The 20,741-nt window shown below is 59.8% G+C and overlaps 1 protein-coding gene across 2 annotated transcripts in view; it reads left to right on the top strand.

Moving 5' to 3' along the window:
* FRMD5 (FERM domain containing 5) overlaps positions 1 to 20,741 on the top strand; it is a 102,349-nt gene that overhangs the window by 59,471 nt on the left and 22,137 nt on the right. For both annotated transcript variants that reach the window (XM_074601026.1, XM_074601025.1), the window contains exon 2: positions 17,254 to 17,358. In XM_074601026.1, the coding sequence (XP_074457127.1) occupies positions 17,254 to 17,358 (105 nt within the window). The remainder of the gene's footprint in view (positions 1 to 17,253; positions 17,359 to 20,741) is intronic.

The following is a 20,741-nucleotide window of genomic DNA, read 5'->3' as shown; positions in this document are numbered from 1 at the left end:
GACCACCTCTGTGGGACGTCGAGGTGGGTTTTCAGGGAGCCTTCTCCCTGCCGAAGTCTGTTATCCCGCAATGCCCATCACCAGGACGCTGCCCGGGGTGGGCCGGGGCAGGTGGAGAGGGGTGGGAGGCTGGTGGCTGCTGTTCGCCAGCGCCGCTTTCTCCCCAGCGAGGTCAAAAGCCCAGGTCATCTTCAAAGGCTTTGATTTACAGAGGAAAGCAGGGAGAGATGGAGAGTCAGTGTGAAAGGTCAACATTCATTTCGGCAAAAGCTTTTGTTGGGTCCCAGGTGAAGGCAGAAATTTGCATTTAAATGAATATGTATTTTGAGACATTAAACCCACGGGCGAAATGGAGGCCTTGCTGAGATGACAAATACGTCGCTTCTCCTGCCTGTTCCTGATATTATGCCAGCCTTTAGAAATAAAACCACATCAGCTAAAGCAGTTTTTCTTCCTTTCCTTTTCTGAAAGCCACAGCCTGCTGTAAATACTTGGTGTGGACCTGAGCTATCGAAACTTTCAATGATGAAAGAAAATAATTGGTGGATTTGCAGGGTCTGTGTGCGATGTGCAGAGAATGGAGCCATTCTGCAGGTGCAGGTCAGCTTCTCTTTCATCCCAAAATCCTAATAAATAGAGAAAAAATTCTTTGGGGCTGAGGGGGGGAAGCCAGTTCAGGGTGACCTGGGAAGTGCTGAGTTGGTGCTTTTGATTCCCGGTGGGCGCTGGGCTGGTGTCAGGCGTCGCTTGGAGCACCCGGGGAGATGAGAGCTCACCTCCCCGCAGGAGCTGCGGCATCTGCCAGGGTGGCACGGCAAGGGGCTACGGGGGCCACTGGCCAGGCTTTGCCAGGGGAGGCAGCAGGCAGTGGTCCCGCACAAACCAGAGTGGCTCTGCGGGGGAGCGGGCACTGTAAAATGAACAGTTACGGAGCTCTGCTGCTATTACGGGTTCTCACCCGAACGCTTTTTCCCTCTCAGACTTCTGATGAATAAAACAAGGCTCTTTGCTGCGCTCTGAAGTCGACACCCAGCTGCTCGACAAGCTCGTAAAGCGTTTAGTCGGGGAGCAGGCTGTGATCAAACGTGCCTGCCGTCTCCGCTCGCGCGCTCCCCGGCCCAGTGCCCGCAGCTGCCGGCAGCCCCCCGCCGCCTGCCCCCGCGCCCCTGCCCGCTTCTCCTGGCCACGGCTTCGGGGAAAAGGGGCTGGTGCGGGCGCTCTTCCCTTGGAGCGCTCTTGCTTTGTGCACGCTGCCAGCCAGCGCTGCCCACCCTTGCCTGCTGCCATGGAGGGGCCGGCCGGTCCGTGCACCATGGGGCCAGCCACGCTGTCGCGTCCCTGCGGGGACACAGCCCTCGGTCCCTCGGAGGTGATGCTGGGGGGATTCCCCTTCCAAGGGTCTCTCCGCTTTGTCTCTCGTACACCCCAGTGCTGTCCGGCAGCGCCTGCGTGAGCTGCCCCCGCTGCCCTTGGCCAAGCCATCCTCGCTGGTGGCGATGAGGATTGGCGGCGGGGCACGGGCTGAGGGTGTCTGCTGTGTCCCATCCCAATCCCCCGAGCCGGGCTCGCTGAGCAGAGCATCCCTGCCTTGGAGCGGGGAGCAGGCGGTGGCACGGCTCTCTCCGCAGCGAGCGGCTCCTGGTGCTGTTCCCCCCCGTGCCCGCAGCGTCCCCCCTCGGCGAGGGGCTGTCCCAGCGCAGACCGATGTTGGCACAGCCGTCCCTGGGCCCCCGTGTTGGGAGAGGGCTCACAGCAGCGTTTTCCCCCAGCTCGTGCTTTTCCAGCCCTGTCAGGGGCTGCTCTCCCCTAGGAAGGACTCTCCAAGAGGTTGCGGGTACTCTCCGCACGGCACCCAGCGTGTTATCTAGGGCCTGTGCCATGGTGTTATTGGTAAAATAACCTTGTTGTCGTGAAATCTCCATCACCTGGTGCTTGTGTCTATAGCTTATTTTCTGCTGAAGGCAGCGTCAGATTTATTGGAAAGCTTCTGCTGTCTGTCCCTCTATTAGTGTGGATCATTTACACCTTGAAATGGCTCTCTCCCTCTGCCTGGGAAGTCTCCTTTTGGGAGGATTAATAATCTTTGCGGTCAAGTGATATCCATGGTTATAAGAAAAAAAAAAAATAGTCGTCATTGTTAATATTCAGTGAGCAACGGGATGTCTCCCAGGACAAAGATCTTCCCATCGCTGGGTAAATCAGAGTTCATTATCATGTTAATCTGACTGATTACGGTCTCCCAAAAGGATTCCACATATGGTCATTCCTGTAGCACAAATAAGATCTGTTTTGCCTTAATCACAAGGCTTGTGCTCCTCGCTTCCTTGCCTGACAATCTTTATTCTTGAGGTGCAACTCAGGGAGATTTAAATATTCATCGCTTTTGAACCTGTTCTTAGTTTTGATTCTGAATTGGGGTTTTGAATTCCCGCCTTGTGTTTGGATTTGGGATTCGCCCTTACTTCTGGTGTTTTACTTTGTTTCTGTTTTTAAGTCTCTGGGAGCATGAGCTGTGCCCCCTCCCCTCCCGCCAAGGGGGCTGCGGGGGCGAGTGGCTTTCCTGGGGAACGCTTCTGGGACAAGCTGTTGGCCTCGGCGGAGGATGGGGTACGGGCAGCTCACGGTCTCTCCGCTCACGCAGACTCTGACAGACGCTGCTGGCCCAGGGCTTCACCCTGACACCTCGCACCAAATCGTTCCAGCGGCGTGTGCAGCGTGGTGGTAACGCTTTGGTGGCCACTCGTGGAGTACAGATTAAATGGCTCGTTCCATCGTCCTGGGCATGCTGGGACGCTCGGGCTCGCCCGCGGCTCCGTCCCCGGGACACGGCGCTGGAGCGATGGCGCAGTGGGGCTGCAGGGACCCCGAGGCAGCTCCACCACGAGGCAGCTCCACCACGGCCGGGACGGTGGAGGGGAGGGCGCAGGGAGAGCTCGGCTGGGCTGTGGCTTCACTAGGAGTCACTGCAACTCTCGCCCTGTGTTTCTTCCAGCGCCTCACTTCGCTTTCATGAAAGTAAATTTTTTATGAACCATTTATACTATTCTTTCTTTTCTCCCATGAGCTTTTTGCTGCGTTCAGCTGCTGGAAGAGAAGCAAGCTTCTGGGCAGGAATGTTGCCAAGAAAACCGAAGGTGCCTGGTTTTCTGGTTGTGACTAGCGCGCACGGATTTGGATTTTTGCTGTTCGGTTTATTTTATTTTTCCTCGGCTGCGTGTGCAGTGGCACTGACCGCAAGGCGCAGAGCTCTTTCCCGCAAGGTGTGGGAGAGGACGCTGCTGGGAAAGGGAGATTCCCCCCGGGACCCTGCAAATCCCGGTGCCCGTGGCGGGCAGGGCCCTGGCTCCGCTGGCAGCTCGGGGCTGCCGGGTCCCGGGGGCTCTCCCGGCGTCTCTGTGCCTCTCTGAGGGTTTCGGTGGCACAGACGGGAGGCTGCTGCTTAGCACAACCGAGGCGATTGCTGCCCGTTCCTCTGCGCGGGGTCTGGGACAGCTTTGCTGAAGCCAGAGGATGCTGAGCCGGAGCTGGCGGCTCGGGGATGCCGTGGGCGTACGGGGCTCAGCTCCGAGCAGGGGTTACCAGTTTGCGGGGGTACCAGAGCGACTCCCCAGCCAGCGCGGCTCCGGGTACAAACGCAAAAGTTCAGGGACAGCAGTACGTGGCACCAACCACGTGGCATCTAGTGCGGCTTTGCAGAGGTCACCCAGATTTCGGTTGCTCCTTGCTTGAGCTTGGAAGTGCAGCTGTCCCGGCCACAGAAGGAAAACCAGGAGCTCTGCCGTTCTCTGGGCGATGCAGCCACTGCAAGTGAAGCTGCCGCTAAAGCATTTTTGTTGTATGCGCTACAAACAGCGTGACGTGCTTTAAAGGTATCTTTCTTGTATGCAGCAAGCAGGGCTGACTTTCTGACAAGGCAATATTCATCACCGGATGATTACTATGAACATGTTTATTAGCCTCTGAATAATAGATACCGGAATTAGTTGCCCCAAGAGTATTCTGCGTGCTGGTGGAAGAAGGGTGCCAATTCAAACCAGAGCACACAGGGAGCCACTCCGAGCTTGCATGAATGAAAAAAGTGAGTTTGAGTTATTGGAAAAACCAATTCGGTTTTATGGAGAGGGTTTTTCAGTGCCTCTAAATTATAGACTTATAAATTCTAAATTTAATTCATAAAAGTTACACGGTAGCAAAATGTAAGGTGACATGTCATCAGTCACTGGGACTTAATGTATGGATCGCTGGAGAGCCGTGTTCAGGGCTGGAGGATGCCGTGTGCATCCTGGTGAAGGCTCTGCGGCAGGACCCGGGCTGATGCCAGCAAGGATTTTGTCACCCCAGGTCGTGATGAGCAGATGGGGACGTCCTGCCTTGTGCTGACGGATGGTGGGGTGGACGGAGGGAATTATATTTCTGGTGATGAAAGAAATCACTAACTGAGAGCGCTGGGGCTCTAGGTAAGCCCGTGGCTGTTCAGGGTAAACAAGGGAAAAACTATTTCTTGCCTTAAATGGGTGAGGGTGGTAGATTCTTCACAAAACAAGACACCAGTACCTCAGGCTTTGCAGAGCAGAGTCTTTTTTCTTATCCCCAAACCCTCACGTTTGTCTTTTCCATCACACCTGGAGACTGCTGGGGACTGCAGCGCTTGTCAGGATTTTTTTTTTTTAAATAATTTTTTTCCCCCCTTTAATTAATTCTTAAAAATCCCCTGTATTTAATCCACGATAAATATTTGAATGGTGTGAAACTCACCATTCTGGCAGAAACTCGTGTCGTGCTTGTTCTTAGCAGTGACTCACTGACGAATATTTTGCTGCGAGAAGAGCAAACAGATGGCCCTGTCGCCGGCACCGAGGACTGGAGCCCGAGCGGGAGACGTGTCTGATGGCACCGCCGGCGTCTGGTTTGGTCTGTGCAGTGGCCGGTGGTCGCTAGCAGCCCTGTCCCCACCGCCCGGGCTCTGCTGTGCGCTGGCAGGACCCCTGCCCAGCGGCGCCGAGAGCGGCTCCGGTGCCTCCGTCCCTGCCTTTTCATGGAGCTGGATCATGCAGGGAGCTGCCGTCCTGGGAGAGACGGGGCTCGGCAGCGAGGTGCCTTTAGCCCGGCCGGGGTCTCTCCCAGCCCCCCGGGGAGGATGGGGACCCGCCGTGCATCGATCCCCCGGGGTCTGCCACAGCCTCGGTGGCTGTTCTCTGCTCTGTTTCCAGCGGGATCCTGCCCCTCGCTGAGGGGATGCCGGGGCTGCGGGGATTGTGCCTGGAGAGCTGCGGTGCCGGCGTCGGCAGTGGGCCTTGTGGGGTCAGGGGAAGGGACAGAGCGAGTTGCCAGGAAAACTTCCTCAAACGAGGAGATAAGAGTGAGATGCAGCAGTGAGGTGGGAACAGTTACAGCCGCATCGGTTCACAGGAGGCTGGCGTGTTCAAGGGGGAGTAAGTCCCTGATTGTCATTTAGGATTTAAAAACGTGCTCAACTGCTGTCCCAAAGTGGATTCTTTCCTAAATGGGGACATAAGCAGAAGCATCAGCGGCTGAAATTCAGTGATGGCGAGCCGTGAAGGACCTTTTGCATACGCCAGCACGTCAAAGGGTTTTAAAAGCCTGCTTGTGGATTAAAACAAGGAATTGATAGTCTGGAGTTTAAGGCTCCAAGAGTTACTTCATTAGTAACTTTCTTTCTCAAAAGCTTTACAAACTTCTGGAGCAAACTGCCCTGCTAAGGCTTGAAGACAGAAATTACTGTGTCAGCTAGGAAGAAGGATTACGGATAACAGGGAATTAATAGTGAAAAGCATATGCTGTAAACACGGCAGGATTACATTCGAGTGCGATGTAGAACCCCTTTCCCTTACTCCAGGTCTGCGGGTGGGACGGCAGCGGGGGGCTGCGGCAGCGCGGCTCGGGGGGCTGCAGCCTGCAGGGGAGCTGGTGGGAGCTGGGGCTCTCGGGGCACCGTTCCGCATTTCCCACTTCGCTGCTTGCCCACAGCTGCCCTTTGCTCGTCAGGCGACTCCGCTCCTGCTGCCACCTGTGCTGAGAGGGCTTTTTGCGTGCGTTTCATGGAGACCTGTTCGTGGGCAGGGGGGGCTCGCTGGGGCCTGGCAGCAGCGCATCCTCAGCCGCTCGCCGCCGGGGGCCGGTGCTCCTCGGGGTCTGCGTGTCCCTGGTCTGAGCCCTCCCCAGCCACCTGGTTCTCCATGGCCTTTTATCCTCCTTTTCCCCTGCACTGGGGCTGCCTTGGGAAGCTGTCCGTGGCATCTCCCAGGAAAAATCATTTCCCTCTCACCCTTGTCCCTCCATCCCCTCCTGGTCCCTGCGGCGGGGCCGGCATCACTGCGGCAGCTGGGGACCAGCCCGGGGCTCGGAGGTCTGGCTGGAAACGTGCCCGTGCTCACCCCTCTCCTCCCTGCTGCATCGGGCTGCTCCTGCTCCGGGCTCTTCCCCGGCCGGGTCTCCACAGAAACCAAGGCACCATTCCTGGGAGCGGCCCCCCAGCGCTCTCCTGAAGTCCTGCCTTCTCCGGTGGATCCGAGAGCATCTTCCCAGGGGATCTTTGTGACACTGAGGCTCCTTGGTGTTGCTCAGCAGTTTCTGGGAACAGGGTTTAAGCTCCTGCCACAGCACACTTGGGCACAACAGCTTCTTGCTGAGCTCCGGCGCCGGCCGGGTTCTCCGTGGCCTGGAGTCGGGGCTGCCATGAGCAGGGGCTGCCCCCGCTCCCCTCCTCCGGCAGCAGGGTCCCGGGTGGGCGCCTGGTGCCCTGCTCACACAGAGCATCAGCTGCAACAGCAGCAAAATAGCCAGTAATAACACATCAAACTAGTGATGAATAATAATAATGCTTCTTTCTGTGGCGATGGAGCAGGGGACGGGGAGAGGACAGGAGCGGCAGGAGGAAGGTCTCGGCTCCTGCGCAGGAGCAGCGGATGGTGCGAGAGCTGCACGGTGCCCTGCTGTCCCCCTCGGGGCCACCCTGCTGACGTTGGGGGGTCACCCTGACACTGGGGACTCTCCGGGCCAGCGCTGAGGCTGCTCCTGCTGCCCGCAGCCCCTCCTGGGGGACACAGGGAGAGAGGGGCTGTGGCAGGTCACGCACCCCCTTGGAGCGCTCTGCTCCAGGCATGGTCACAGATTCCCGAGCTGCTTCTTCCCTGGCTGGAAATGAACATTCTCAGGCATATTTTTGCCCATTTCCTCCTCGTGCCGTAGCTCAGATGAGACGCTGGCTGACTTGAGGGCTAAGAGCTGTCACTTGGAAGGACTTCGCCCTGCCTCCAAACTGAACATTAACTATTAACTTTGTCCAAGGGATAATAAATCCCAGGCTCGTACAGTACAGCGCTGAATTTTGAAAATGAAGCATTTAAACCACAATATTGCAATCAAATTGCTAGCAAAAATCTCTTCGCGTTGGCAGTGGAGCTGGTGGGTCTTTGATCTCTCCCCGCTCAGATGTTGCTGCCAAAGAGACTTAAGCTTAAACTTCACTTTGTAAAATAGACTTTTTTTGACGGTTTCCTTTAAAAAATAATCTTCTCCTAAGCTCAGGAAGCGGGGAGGAATGGCCAGGCCCACAATGAGATTTCCAAACCAAATAGTGCAGAAAGGAGCTGCTTTCAACTGCTGCTATTTCTTCCGTAAATCCCGTGCTTAATCCGCAGAGCGGCGCTGGGGCAGTTCCTCGCTGCAGCTCCAGAGGCTCCAACACTGCCGTGGGGCTGGGGGGCGGCAGGGCCGGGCTGGGGCTGCCGCTGGCCGGTGCTGCTCCGGGTGAGCGGCATTTTCCCTCGTCGCATGGGCTCGGGGTGCTGCCGCGTGCCGGCTCCCGGGCGTGTGCCCTGTGGGAGAGCCGGGACGCGGGGGACACTCTGCAAACGGCCGAAACGCAGCCAGGGGATGCGAGAGTTCGGCCCGGCGGGTTGCAAAGCCCCGACGCCACTCTTCACCCCGCTCCTGCTGCTCTCCAGTCCCTTTTGGCCACATCCGTGGAGCAGATCCAGGCCGTGAGCCCGGTCGGACGGGCTGCTCAGGGCTCTGAACCCCCTTTCTGCCCTGAGCCGCGGAGCCCTGGCTCGGTGCAGCCGCCTGGCATTGCTGGAGACGGGCACAGCGGGGGAGAGGTTCCCGCCAGTTTGCGTGGAAGGAAATGCGGAATTATTACACGGCGGGGGGAAGAGTCAATCTGTTACTACGCGGTTTGGAGCGATCTCGGCTGAGTGTCTGGGGTGGCTGATTGGGCTGAGGCGCAGCAGAGCCCCCACCGCCCCTCCCCAGCGTTTCCCAGCCTGCGCCGAGCAGCTTTGAACTCGTCTGTGCCTCCGGGCATCCGACCTGCTCCTCTCCCCCTGGGCGCGGGGAGGTGCGGGATGCCCCACAGCTTCTGCTGACACCTTTTCCTTTTTCCCCTGGCAGGAGGTAGAAAGCCCCCAGCCCCACTCCCAGCCCCCCAGCAGCCCGCGGCTGTGGGAATCGCTTCCTGGGAGCTTCCCTGCCACGCAAAGCGTGCAGCGTGGCTGCTTGAAGAACGCGAACGATCCCCTGCTTTTTCTTTTGCTCTGCAGCGAGTACCCTTCCTGCGTCTCCCCGTGATCGCCGCTCCTGCTCCTCTGCCTCGCAGCGCTGTGGCTGGGAAGTGGAGGCGGCAGTTGGGGGATCAGCTGCTCTCTGCAGCCCCTTGTGCTCTGCTGGGCTCCTCCACCTCCATCTCCTCCCTGGGACCGGCCCTTCCTCCACCACCTCCATCTCCTCCCTGGGACGGGACCAGCTCCAGGCTCCCGGCTGGTGCAGGACCTTTGTGAGGAGCCCTGGGAAGCTGAGCGGGTCTGGTTTGGTGCAGGGTCAGAAGCTGTTCTGTATCTCAGAGCAGAGTTGCGCAGTGCGAGCGCGCTGAAGGAGATGGGAAGAACCTGCTGGGGGATTTCAGAGATGTCCCGCGCCATGAGACCGCTGGGCGTAGCGATGCTCGAGTGAGTACGCGGTACCCAGCCCTCGCTTTCCCCTTGCAAGAAGCACATTTAAGGCTGGCTGATGGGGGTTTTCCAGCAGACGTACCATTGTGCCGTCCCCGGAGCCATCGGCAGGCTGCGGGAAGGGGCTGGGCTGGTGAAGGGGCTGGTTGTGCTCAGCCCCATCATGGAAACTGGCCTTGCTGGTCTGGCGTTGGTCCTGGAGGTGTCAGGTTTGGTGGCAGCGGTGCTGGGGCTGAGGTGGGAAGCTCACGCTTTTATATCGCTTTGGGCTTGGTGCCGCGTGATACCCGAGGAAGAAGCTGGAGGGAAACAAAACCATCGTGGCACATGGTAACTGGTTTAAAAACCAACTGTGCTACCAGTATCTAAAAGCAAGACTTTAGGACAGACCTGGGTCTCATCCTGCAATGCAAAGCCACCTCTCGTTGCAAGTTCAGGGCTCCGGAGCGTGGCCGGAGCACATGGATGCGCTGCTGGAGAGCTGCCGTGCTCGGCAGGACGGGGAACGCGCCTGCCTGAGGTGAGGCACACCATTCATTTTCAGAGAGCTACTATTTTTAAATATATCTTCTTTCTTTCTTTCTTTTTTTTTTTAGATGTGGATGACCCTAATTTTGGCTGAGTAGCTTAGGAAAGCTAAGAATGCAAGGTTAGTTTAATCTTCTTAAAGTTTAAAAATCATCTGGGATTCTTCTGTTTGATAGTGCTGGAGGCGCTTATCTTCCTCTAGAAACCTTGTTTCTGTTTTGCCGTGTGTCGTTCAAAAACACTTTTGCAGTGATGGGTGCCAAATTTCAGCATTCTGCACTTTTCATCTTCAGCAACGTTACAGTTTCTGAGCGGCGTGTCGAGGCGCTGGGGGGCGGGCAGCCACGATGCTGGGCTGGGAGCGTCCTTGCTGCCATCCTGCAGGTCCGGGGCCAGATGGGTCCCAGTGGAAGTTTGCCGAGCAGCAAACGCTGCAGTCCTCGGGACAGAGCTGTGGGGGGGACCGTTCACCACTGGAAAATCCGGGCAGGATCTCCCTGCCATAGCGCAGCGCTGTCTTTCTGTCCCCCCTTAAAAGGGACCGTAAAGCTCCCTGGAAGAGCTCGTTCCCAAGGCCACTGAGGAACCCGTCTCCTCCCCGAGCAGAAGGCAGTAAGTCTCCGTGTGAAGCTGTTGCCGACACTTTAGTGCTCCTCAGGTACCTCGTAAAGATGCTGCGGGGCTGGATGGCTCTGGGGCGCATTGAAGAGCAGCAGCACGGGTGGCACTGGATCCCCGGCGCCGGCACCGCTCCTCTCCCATGGCAGTGTCCCCCTGCGGCAGGGTTTGTCCCTCAGCCGGCTCCTCTCCTCCGCGGGCAGCAGCCCCTGGTCTGCAGAGCTGGGCTGGCAGAGCCTGTGGCACGGCTACAGAGGAACGCCAATGTAGAGGGGGGGCTGGGTGGCCACGGCATGTCCCCAGGGGGGCTTTGCTTGTGCCCCCCACGGGCGCAGGGCGGCGAGCCGGGCTGAGCGCTGCTGCTGCTGCGGCCGCTGCCAGGAGCGCACGGTGCTGTGTCTCGAGGCAACGTGCACCCCGAGCCCTTCCAGCCCCACGGCGGGCTTGTCCCAAGTCTGTCCCCAAGACCCACACTGCCCGAAGGAGCTCAGCCGGTCTGCAGAGGTCCCGCGGGGCCATGGGTCGGGGTACTGGGGCGCGCTCGGGGCTGCGGAGAGATCTCCACGAGACCTGGTCCCAGCACCCACCGCCACAGTCAGGCACGGGGGAGGATGCAGGGGCTGAGCTGAGGGGGGTCAGGCCCCCAGGAGCATCGCCCCGCGCTGCCCTGCAGCGCTGAGACCATTCGGGTTTCACCCGTGCTGTGGGGCGATGCGTGGGGCGGCTGCAGGGACCGTCGCAGAAAAACTCAGGTCTGCAGATTCTCTGCCCGCCTGTGCCGTAACGCAGCCTTCTGCGAGCAGTGGCACGTCTTCGTCTCAGCCTCGGCAAAAATAGGGACTACTATGAATCAGAACATTTCCACGTGGTACGTCGGGAGTGACTGGCAACCTGCATTATCCTCCGCAGGGCCCTGCCGGCCCCTGGCACAGCCACTGCGCGGCCTCTGCAGCCCAGCCTGCGCCGGGAGCGCTCCCCCTCGTCCTGCTCCGGCGCACAGCTGGCACGGATATCGGCAATGCGCCGCCCTACGGCGCCCGGCTGTGCCGGGACATGATCTGTGCTTCTCTGCAGTTGTTCAAGTTTTTGGGTCTAACGGAAGTTTAAGGCAGAGGAAAGTCGTCGGCAGGCGTTGGCATTCAGCAGCAAATACCTTGGCGTGGTGCACGTCAGCCTGGCGCGCGGTGCTGCCAGTGGTGCCGCTGGCAATAGTCCCTCCGTTAGACTGCTGTGCCCTGGAAGGCTGACCCCCAAAACTTGCAAACCTTAAGACAGATTTAAGTCTTTATTTTATAAGAACATATAAAGATCAAAACAGAATATTTAAGCCGCTATTATGCAATAGACAGCTCTTTCAAGTTGTGATTTGTAAAGACAGTTCAGATAATTTCCTGAAAGACATACTCATAATGATTAATTTAGAATATGCTTAATTCAAGTTAGAGAGATCAAAGAGAAAGCATTTCCCCCTGTAACGCTGTTTGCGTTTTTGCGCTCTCACCATATTCCATTGGACTGGGGGGGATGTCTGATTTGTCTTTCGTTGCGATTTCTCTGTGCTAAAATTGCAGAGAAAAGCATTATGCAGACGTTTGTGCTAATTTGGGGCAGGGTTAGGGAGAGGGAGAGGAGCCCGGAGCAAATCCCTGCCAAACTGGCTTTGGGAGGTGAGGAGGGGGGTGATGCTGGGGGTGGCGAAATCACCCCCTCTGCCCTTCTCGCCTGGCCGGAGAGGGTCATGCTTTGGCAGCTTTCTCCGGCGTTTCCCGGGGCTGTCGCTGGAGCAGCCCTTCCCGGCTGTGGAGGCTGGGTCAGCGAGAGCAGGACGGCGCCTGCCGCAGTGCGCGGGGCTGGGGCAGGGGCCCGGTGTGGCCGCCAGATGTGCCGCGCACCGCTGGCAGCAGGGGGGCCGGGGGGCTGCAGGTGCCGCGGCAGCTGCCGCCGCTACAGCAGCCCTTCAGGGCTAATTTGGAATAACTGACGAGGACGTCTTTATTTATGCAACTACAATTTCTCTTACATGGTCAGTTGTTTCAGCCTCCGCAGCTGTGTCAAATGTCCCTTTAGTTCAGCCTGAAGAGTAATCTCTTCCAGGGGAAGAAAATAAAATCAGTATTTATTACTATTTTCTATATAATGCAGGAGGAGGTCCAGTCTTCCTGATGCACGGAACAGCTGGTGCGGGAAGGTTGTTTCGTGCCGATGGCGAGCAGGGCTCGGCTGTTTGTTCCGCTCCTCAGAAGATGCTGCAGTTTCTCTCTTGACAAGCTCCGTGTTGCTGCTGCACTCCTCGTTGAAAAAACGAACGTTATTTAATGAAAGGCCGGTAACATGCTCTGAGTCAGGAGAAGGGATTTGGATTCTGGCAGGTTTCGTGGTTCCTTTCCACTCTGTGCCCTTGTGCCTGAGCGGGGCGCGCAGCCTGTACCGGGCGCTGGTTGTGTTCGACAGTGATGGATGATACACGCAGAGACTCAATTAGCCTATTAATAAAGCACAATCTGGGCCACGCTTTTCCAAGCTCGGCACCTAAATCTGTATTCAGGCGCAGAAACGAGCGGCCTCGTTTCCCCGGCAGGTGCCAGTGACCAGTGCGAGCCGTGCTGGGCGTCCCCGGGCGCAGCGGCGGTGGTCGAGGGGACCCCCAGCCTGAAGGGTCTGCATTGGGGAGGGACGGGGTGGGCGCCGCAGCCGCGGGGACCCAGCCCAGGGCCGTCCATATCTGCCTTCCCCGCGGGAGCAGCAGCTGATGGGACCTGCCCATTCCCAGCTCATTAAATGAGCGTCTCTGTGCTGGGGAGGTGTGGGGTGGGGTGCCTGGGGGTGCCGGGGGATGGGAGCTTTGCCAGCCCAAGGAGTCGCCTTTGGCTTAGGTTGTGCCCAGACTCCGGGTTTCTGGCCCTTGAGCCGTGCCAAAGGGGACGTGGCTGGTGCAGGTGGCCCTGGGGTCCCTCCTGCTCCCGGTGTGTCTGCTCTGCCCACCGTGGGCTGGCATCTCCTCCCTCCCTGGGGGGGTCTGGGGATGCTTCCCCAGCACGGGGCAGCACGGGGGTGGCCGTGCCCATGGGCCGCGCAGGAGCTGCTACGCGGGTGCCCGTCCTTCATGGCCACGAGGCATCGAAGCCTCGTGGAGCTGGCGCCCAGCCTGCAGCTTTGCCAGCGGGTCCCCGGCCAACGGCCGTGGCTGCGGGGCTGCCACAGGCACAGCTGCCCTGCGCGGCTGGCGAGGGCGACCTGGCTGGGCACCATCAGCCCGGCCCCGGCAGGGTCCTGCGTGCGGGGCACCCCGCGGCTGGCGGCAGCTGAAATACCAGTTTCGATATCTGTGTATGGAAATGGGAATCTCTCGTTTTTTCCAGTGCTGGGGGCATTTGGACATCACGGCAAGGGTAAGGGGCAAGCTTTGCTGCTCAGCCCGGGGAGGAGGCGGGGGGGGGGGATGCGGGAGAGGGGAGCAGGCAGAGACGGTTCCTGAAATTTTAGCTCTGAGCTGTCAGAGCGTGGTTCCCGTCGGCTGGCAGGACTTGCCGCCTGCGGGGAGTTGTGTGTGTTTGTGGTCTGAGCATCTCCCGGGGCCTGGGATGGGTTTGGCAGAGCCGCTGCCTGCTCAGCTCCAGCCCAGCCCCCAGCCGGGCGGCGTGTCTGTAACACCCTCTGCCCTGCGCTGCGTCAGCCGCTGCATCGAAACCCGCCCTTGGCTGCGTCCCAGACAGATCCCATCCAACACGTTTGCCACAGGAGGCTTTTTAAGACTTGACTTAGGCTTGGCTGATGTCCACGTGAGTCCCACCCCGTTCTGCGAGCGAGGGGGAAGGAGGGGGGAGCAGGGGCTTGCTCCCAGGCCGTGCGGATCAGCCCGTGCCTTGGGGTGGCTTGGGACAGCCCTGGAGGGTGGGACACCGAGGCCGCAGGGATGAACCTCGGAGGCAACCGATGGATCCTCTCCGTTGCCTCCAGGTGTTTTGTCAAGACTGCTGTGCCGATGCCACGAGCGCAGGGCTGGGCTCCAGGAGATGAAGGCAGTGGAGCGAGGGGAGGGCTGGGCTACAGCCATGGTGGCACCGGTGCCGGGGCAGCAGGTGGGGGCCTGGTCACCAGCAGGATTTCCAAAGGAGGCTTCACATCAGCGATTGCTTTGTGGCCATCGTTTTCTGGGAGCAGCAAGTCCCAGTGAGCACCCCCTACCCCTTGGCCAAGCTCTGCTGGGCAGCACTGCGGTCTTCTCCATCTCTGGAGACATTCCAAACCCGCCTGGACGCGTTCCTGTGCCACCTGCTCTGGGTGACCCTGCTCTGGCAGGGGGTGGGAACGGGTGATCTCCAGAGGGCCCTTCCCACCCCCACCGTTCTGGGATGATTCCCTCCGCCGGGCGCAGGTTCTGTCTCTCCTTCCCCTTCCTTCTGTTCCATCTGGAGCTGGAGGGGGCACTGCACACCCCGCGTCCCCCCCAGCCCTCTCCTCTGTGCTGCACGGCCCGTTCTGCTCCCTGTGGACGTCTGCGTGTGAGTGCGCAGGATGCTCCATCCGCCGGTGCTGCTGGCTGAGGGCTGGCGCTGCAGCGGGTGGGATGGATGGGTGGATGGATGGATGGGTGGATGGATGGAGGGGCTCTCCCCCCACAGCCGCTGCCCAGGCAGGGTTTGCCCCCCCCGGGACCGGGGTGACGCCGCAGCCTGCCCGGGGGTCACCGCCTCCCATTGCCTGGGGGCTGCCCTGGTGCCTGCTGGCCTCTGGCGCCGGGGGGCGAGTCGTTTGAGCAGCTGCATGATCGCAGCCTGAACTTCACGGCTCTCCAAACGAAGCGCCGTTTGTTTAAAATGCAGAGACATTTATCATACCGTGCCAAGGCCCAGGAACGGGTTAATGCCAGCCCCGCGGGGTTCCCCCATTGCACGGCCTGTGTCTGCTGAGTGATTATTTGATCAGATAATGCAGGTGGTAAATGCGTTTGTCGGGAAACAGGAACCTGTGTTATCTGAAGGAGGCAGCGTGGGCTGTCAGGAGCAGCCTTTGATCTGCGGAGACCGATGCTGTAAAGCGGGTCCCCCATCGTCTGCAGGGTAAAGCGGGTCCCCATCGACGGCAGCGCAGCGGTCCCCGGGTCCTTCTGCAAACCCCGGAGGGTGGGCAGCATGGGGGGCCGAGGGGCCGGATCCTGCCAGCACCTCCCCACCAGCCTGGGCACCTGCGTGCTGTTTGCTCTGCCATAAAGGGGCAGAGGCAGCAGGCTCCGAACGGTTTTATCTCTTCTCCCTCTCTGGCCCCAGACAGGGGGGTTTCCCAGGGCTGCATCACCTGATTCAAGCTTTTCAGAAATAAATAAAATACTGGGTTCGATCCCAAACCCGACACAGACCGAAGGACCCCACTCTTGGCAGGTGCCGAGCCTCGGGGGCTGAGGCCGCAGTGGGGGTACGTCTCTGCTCGGCGCGGGGCTGCTGCCCCGGCACGCGTCCTGCGGGCTGCTCCGCTGAGCAGGGCTTCCCGAGTTACGGGGCGTGCCTGGGCTCTCGTCCGCGAGCACAGCGTTACAGCGGTCGATTATAAATTGGATGGAAAATTTTGGAGTAGTTAAATCGCTGCGGTACAATGGGTTCGATGTACAGCGTTGCACAGCTGTATGCTCGGTCTGGGTAAATCCCATTGCTGATAAATCAGCTCTCGGGGGGGGCTCTGCGGCCCCTGGACTCCGGAGAGCAGAGGAAGCGTTGAGCCAGGAGAGCCTTGCTGTAACTCCTTATTCTTCTTGGCTTACTGGCCTCAAACCTTGAGCACATAGGAAAACCCTTTCTGGCAAAAATAGCGATCATCTTTTTGACAGAGAGGACGCACGGCCCATCTGCAGCAGCGACCCCCAGGGCTGGATGAGCTGCGAGTGGGGCCCTGGGGGGCCGTGAGTGGGCGTCACTGGGGACCCAGGGCCCCCGGCTCTCTTGGGTGCTGCGTTTCCACACCAAATGCAGGAAGGACCATGGTGTCCTGGCCCCGGCGCTGCTGGGAGCAGCTCACAGCGCTGAAATGAAGGGTGTGCTTCAGTCTGTGCATCACTGGAAATTAAATTTTTAATAATTTTGAGATGTATCAGATTTTATAACTGTAATACTTTAAAATTCCCCATTAACATTCAGTCCAGCGCTGTCTGTAGGTTGCGCTGACACAGGACCTCATAAAGCTGTAATTCTCATTGCCCGGACGCTCCCGTGCTCTCCAGAGCTGGGTCTGGCAGCAGGGACTGGTCCTGGAGAAAGCAGAGATCCATGGAGTCCCTGCGGCACAGCCCGCGGCCGTGCACAGCCCCAGGGCTGGGAGGTGGGGGAGGTTTTTTCCTGAAAGCTCAATAGCAGAAAAAGGCACCGAAAAAATAAGCTATAACCAGGCAGGTCGGCCCCGGGCTCACGCAGAAGTGCCAGACCAGGGGAGGTGTTTGACAGAGGCAGGAGAGAGTGGAAGCGATGAGCTGAGGTGACCTGTGCCGTGTCTGCGGCGCGGGAGGCAGAGCTGCCACCTTGCTGGTGGGCCTGAAAACAGACCCCGGGCTCACAGCTTCCCCGCCCAGGGCTTCGGCGCCGCTCGAGCTGCAGGGTGATTCCCAGGCAGACTCTGACCTTGGTCCCCCTTTTCTTTACGCTTTTAGAACACCCTGGGTGTTCCGTGGTGTTTGGGGCGGTTGCTGTGCTGCTGCCTGCCTCGTGCTCTCTCCACGTTCTCGCCGCGTTCTCGCCGTGCTCCGTCCAGGCAGCTTCACCTCGGCACCGCTGCCCGGAGTTGCCTGGACACAGAGGTGTTGTCCAAGCAGATGTGGGATTTGGCTGATGCTGAGGTCTCCTGTCAAGTCCTGGGCGGCCTCAGCATCCCGCTGGGGCGTGAGCCGCAGGTCTCTGGGTGGGGACGGGGACGGGGACCTGTGCACTCCGTAGCATCCTGCTCCCGGCTGCTGTGGGGCTGCCCCTCGGGTGGGATGGGAGACGGTTTCTGAGATGAAAGTGTTGCTGGTGAAGCACCAGGGAAGTTGGTGGGATTTGCACCGTCCTTGCTGTCACCTTACAAATTCGGCCCCTTCACCCACTCAACATCCCCGAGCGCCTCAGCCCCGCTGCCTCCTCCTGCCACTTCCTAAATGAGTTTCTTTGTCTTGCAGAGAGATGCCAAGGGCCAGTACCTCTTCGACCTTCTCTGCCACCACCTGAACCTGCTGGAGAAGGACTACTTCGGCATTCGGTTCGTGGACCCCGACAAGCAAAGGGTGAGAGCCCTTCCCGGCCGGGCTGGCTGTTGGGGTCCCTGCAGCTGGGTGCTCTCAGAAATGTCCTGGCCGGGGCTGGGAACGGCAGCGCGAGGCCGATGGCTGCGGTGAGATTCGGTTTAGGCAGCAATGGGGGCCCTTCCCCGGCGATGCTCCCTGCCCTGCTGCTGGGAGGGGACAAAGCCCGGCGGGTGACGGGTGCCCTGACAGGGTTGTTGCTTTGCCCGTGGGAAGAACAGCTACTTCTGGTCCCCCTGAGCACCCTGGGGAGACTCCCTGCCCCTTCCCATCTCTTCGGCCAGAGCCAGGGCTGGGTCTGGTGCTGCAGCCCCGGGGAGGGGGGGCCAGGGTGCACCCGGGTGCTGGCAGCAGCAGCCTCAGTGTCCCGGCTCCGCTGGCGCGTCCTCGGCGTCGGTGGGGGTGTGCGAGCCAGAGGGACTCAGCATCGCGTGCGAAAGCATCGTGTGTTTGCAAAGTGAGAGGGTTTGGTGCTATTGCCAAGGCAAGGAGGGAGATCTCCTGACACGGGGTTTGCAGGACTATTTCTAGTGCAGAAATGTGTTTTAACACCAAGATTAGGCCAAGCAAGCGACAGCGTTGTGAGAATCCAAACACTTGGCTTGTTGCCTCAGGCAGTGAAGAGTGATACAGGACGTGGGAGTGCGTGGAGCCGAGAGCCCCCGCGGCAGGACCTGCTCTGGCCCAGCAGCGCAGCTCCCGGCACGGGTCTCTGCGGGTCCCGCTGCGTCCCCGGCGGCTGCAGCGGGTCCAGGCGCAGGGTGGCACAGCTCCCGCAGGGACAGGGCCCCGCCACGCGCCCAGCGAGCTGCGTTTCCACGCAGGAGTCGTGTGAGCGCGTCCCGCCGCTTCCTCGGGGTGATCTGCCCACGGTGCTTTCTCAACGCCTGCAGAGCAGAGCTCTGCACAAACACAGGTGAAGTCGCTGCTGGCCGTTAGAGCGCTCGAGGTTTGTGAATGAGAAGCGCCGTGAACGCGCTCGCAGGCGTAACTATTAATAACAGGCCTGTGTTGCGCTTCCTGCCGATCAGTATAAGCCACCGGAACCAACGATTTCTGCTCCCCGAAGCACCTCCTGCCGTCTCTGCCGAGGGAGCAGCTGGAGCTGGGCCCTGCATCGCTGCCGGTGCCGGGGAGCTGCTCCCGCGCTGCCACCCACGGCAGGACGGGGCCGGTCTGAGCCCCTCGCTCCCCCTTCTCCTCCCAGGGGCACCCACCGACACTCACGTGGCTTTTCTCGCCCGGAGCAGTAGCCTCCTCTTCCTCGTCCTCCCCACCTTGCTAAGTTGGAGCCATCAGGGAGCGCGTGATGCTGCTGCCTCTCGTGGGGTCTCTGGACCATCGCCCCCCACCTCACCTGTGCCCCCCAACTTGTCTTTTCGTGGCTCTCTCCCTCCCGGCTTCTCCGTCCGTCTCCCGTCTCTCCAGACCTGCCTCCTGGCTGTCGTTGTCACGCTGATGCAGGACCCGATGGCTGGGTTTGTCGTGGGCTGTGGAGTGGTGGCTCGTCGGCGCCAGCGAGTGGCATTTTTCCTGCGTGGTGCCGAGGGATCGCGAGCTGCCGCGCCACTTGTGTCAGCTCTTTGTTTCCCTGCTTTTTGGTGAATCGCCTCTTTAAACGCATGTAGAAATAAAACCCCGTGCATAATGCATTACGATGCATCGTCTCTGCGGGCAGGGTCGGTGAAGAGCACGCGGCTGAAGCCTGCGCTCACCGAGAGCTCCGCGCGGCGCGCTGGGGAACCCCGCGGCACAGTCACTGCGTGGAGGGGGAGTACGGGGGGCTTTTCTCGGAGCGTATTCCCTTGTGGCTAACGAGGGGGCCGATGGAGAATGCAGGGTCGTGTCTTGTCCGAACTGGTGCAAGGAGAGGACGTTTCGCTGCAGTCGCATGTGGTGGGTCGGTGCCCAGGGCTGGATCCTGCTTCTCCTGCGCCGTGGATGCGCAGCCCAAAGCTGGTGGCAGCGGCTGCCGCAGCAGCCTGGGAGACCCCTGGAGAGGGGCAGAGGGGCGCGATGCCGAGGACACTCCTTTTACCCATGCTTTGCTCCTCCTGGCCGTAATCGATCCAGTTCAGGCCACAAGGGCTGAGGCAAGAGCCATCACTCAGCTTTGAGGAGCATCCCAGGACGGGACAGCTTGGGGAGGGGACACCCCTCCGTGTGAGCGCCAGCCGCAACCCTGCAGCTCAGGGACACAGCGGCTGCCGAAGACCTGCCCGGGTTTAGCATTTCCTCGGCTGAAAGTGCTGCGTTTAAGCCCGTGATGAACTAAGCTGTCGCTTCAGTCCATTATTTCTGATGCACAAGTCAATATTCCCTGTTGAAAGTGCGCTCTGCCCCATGCCCGATGGCAGCCTGGGCTGGGGAGGGGACAGGGGGGCACACAGCGAGCGGGGCTGGACTCTGCTCCTGCCCGGGGCTGGGCTGGGAGCCGCAGCATTCGTGCGATGCAGGAGAGCGGCTGCCGCAGCCGGCGGCATGCTCCGGGCTGAGCTGCAGCATGGGCAGTCTTTGAAAAACTCGTCCTTTTCAAGCATGGCCGGGAGGAGCCCGTGCGCTGCCCTGGGGCTGCTATGGGTGAGACACATCTAGGGAGATCACAGGGCCACGGGCAGCAGAGGTGCTGAAAAGGGAAGAAAAAGAGAGAAAAAGTCCTGCCTCCTTACCCGTCGTGTCCCAGCACCCTGCTGGCTCTGGGTCAGGGGATGCCGATGCCGGCGTTCAAACCATTTCAGCCCAGTCCAAAAGACAACGTGCTTCTTCCCAGCGTGGTGGGGACCATCATGACCTGGAGGTTCCCTTGGTCCTGGAACTGGGACAGGCGTTTCCCACAGGAGCCCCCCGTGGTGTTCCCCATCCCCAGCACCGCTGTCGGAGCACTGGGACCACTCGCCGCTAGTGACCCTGGGGTCCTACGGGGCTGCCCCATGCCCCCAGGCTTCCTCACGCCCAGGGGGCTGCGTCCGTGCCGTCGCAGGAGTTACCAGCGGCAGGGAGCAGACCCCAGGTGACTGGGCATGCCGGGCCCCTCGGCCCCTGCCGCCGGCTTTTGCAGCGCTGCCAGCAGCGCATCTGCGCTAGGTGCCAAACGCACCCCAGGAACCCCCCCGTGAAACCCAGCCCAGTTTGTGCAGCCACGTGGAGCCACCGCTGACTGGTTTTGTCTCAGTGGTGGGCATTAATATTTATGGGAATCCCAGATTTCAGTGATGTGTCTTTATAGGTCTGTAATCCTTTGTGCGAGCTAGTGTTTGCCTGAAGTGTATTGGTGTTTTGGGGTTCCCCCTTCCCAACACAGGGGCATCTGAAGCCGTTTCTTGACTGACGGCACTTTGTTTCCTCGCCGCGCCTGCTCAAACAAG

This window comes from Larus michahellis, chromosome 9 (assembly GCF_964199755.1).
Source record: "Larus michahellis chromosome 9, bLarMic1.1, whole genome shotgun sequence".
Classification (NCBI taxonomy): Eukaryota; Metazoa; Chordata; class Aves; order Charadriiformes; family Laridae; genus Larus; species Larus michahellis.
Note: the sequence above shows the minus strand (reverse complement) of the source record. Positions and strands in the feature narration are given on the sequence as shown.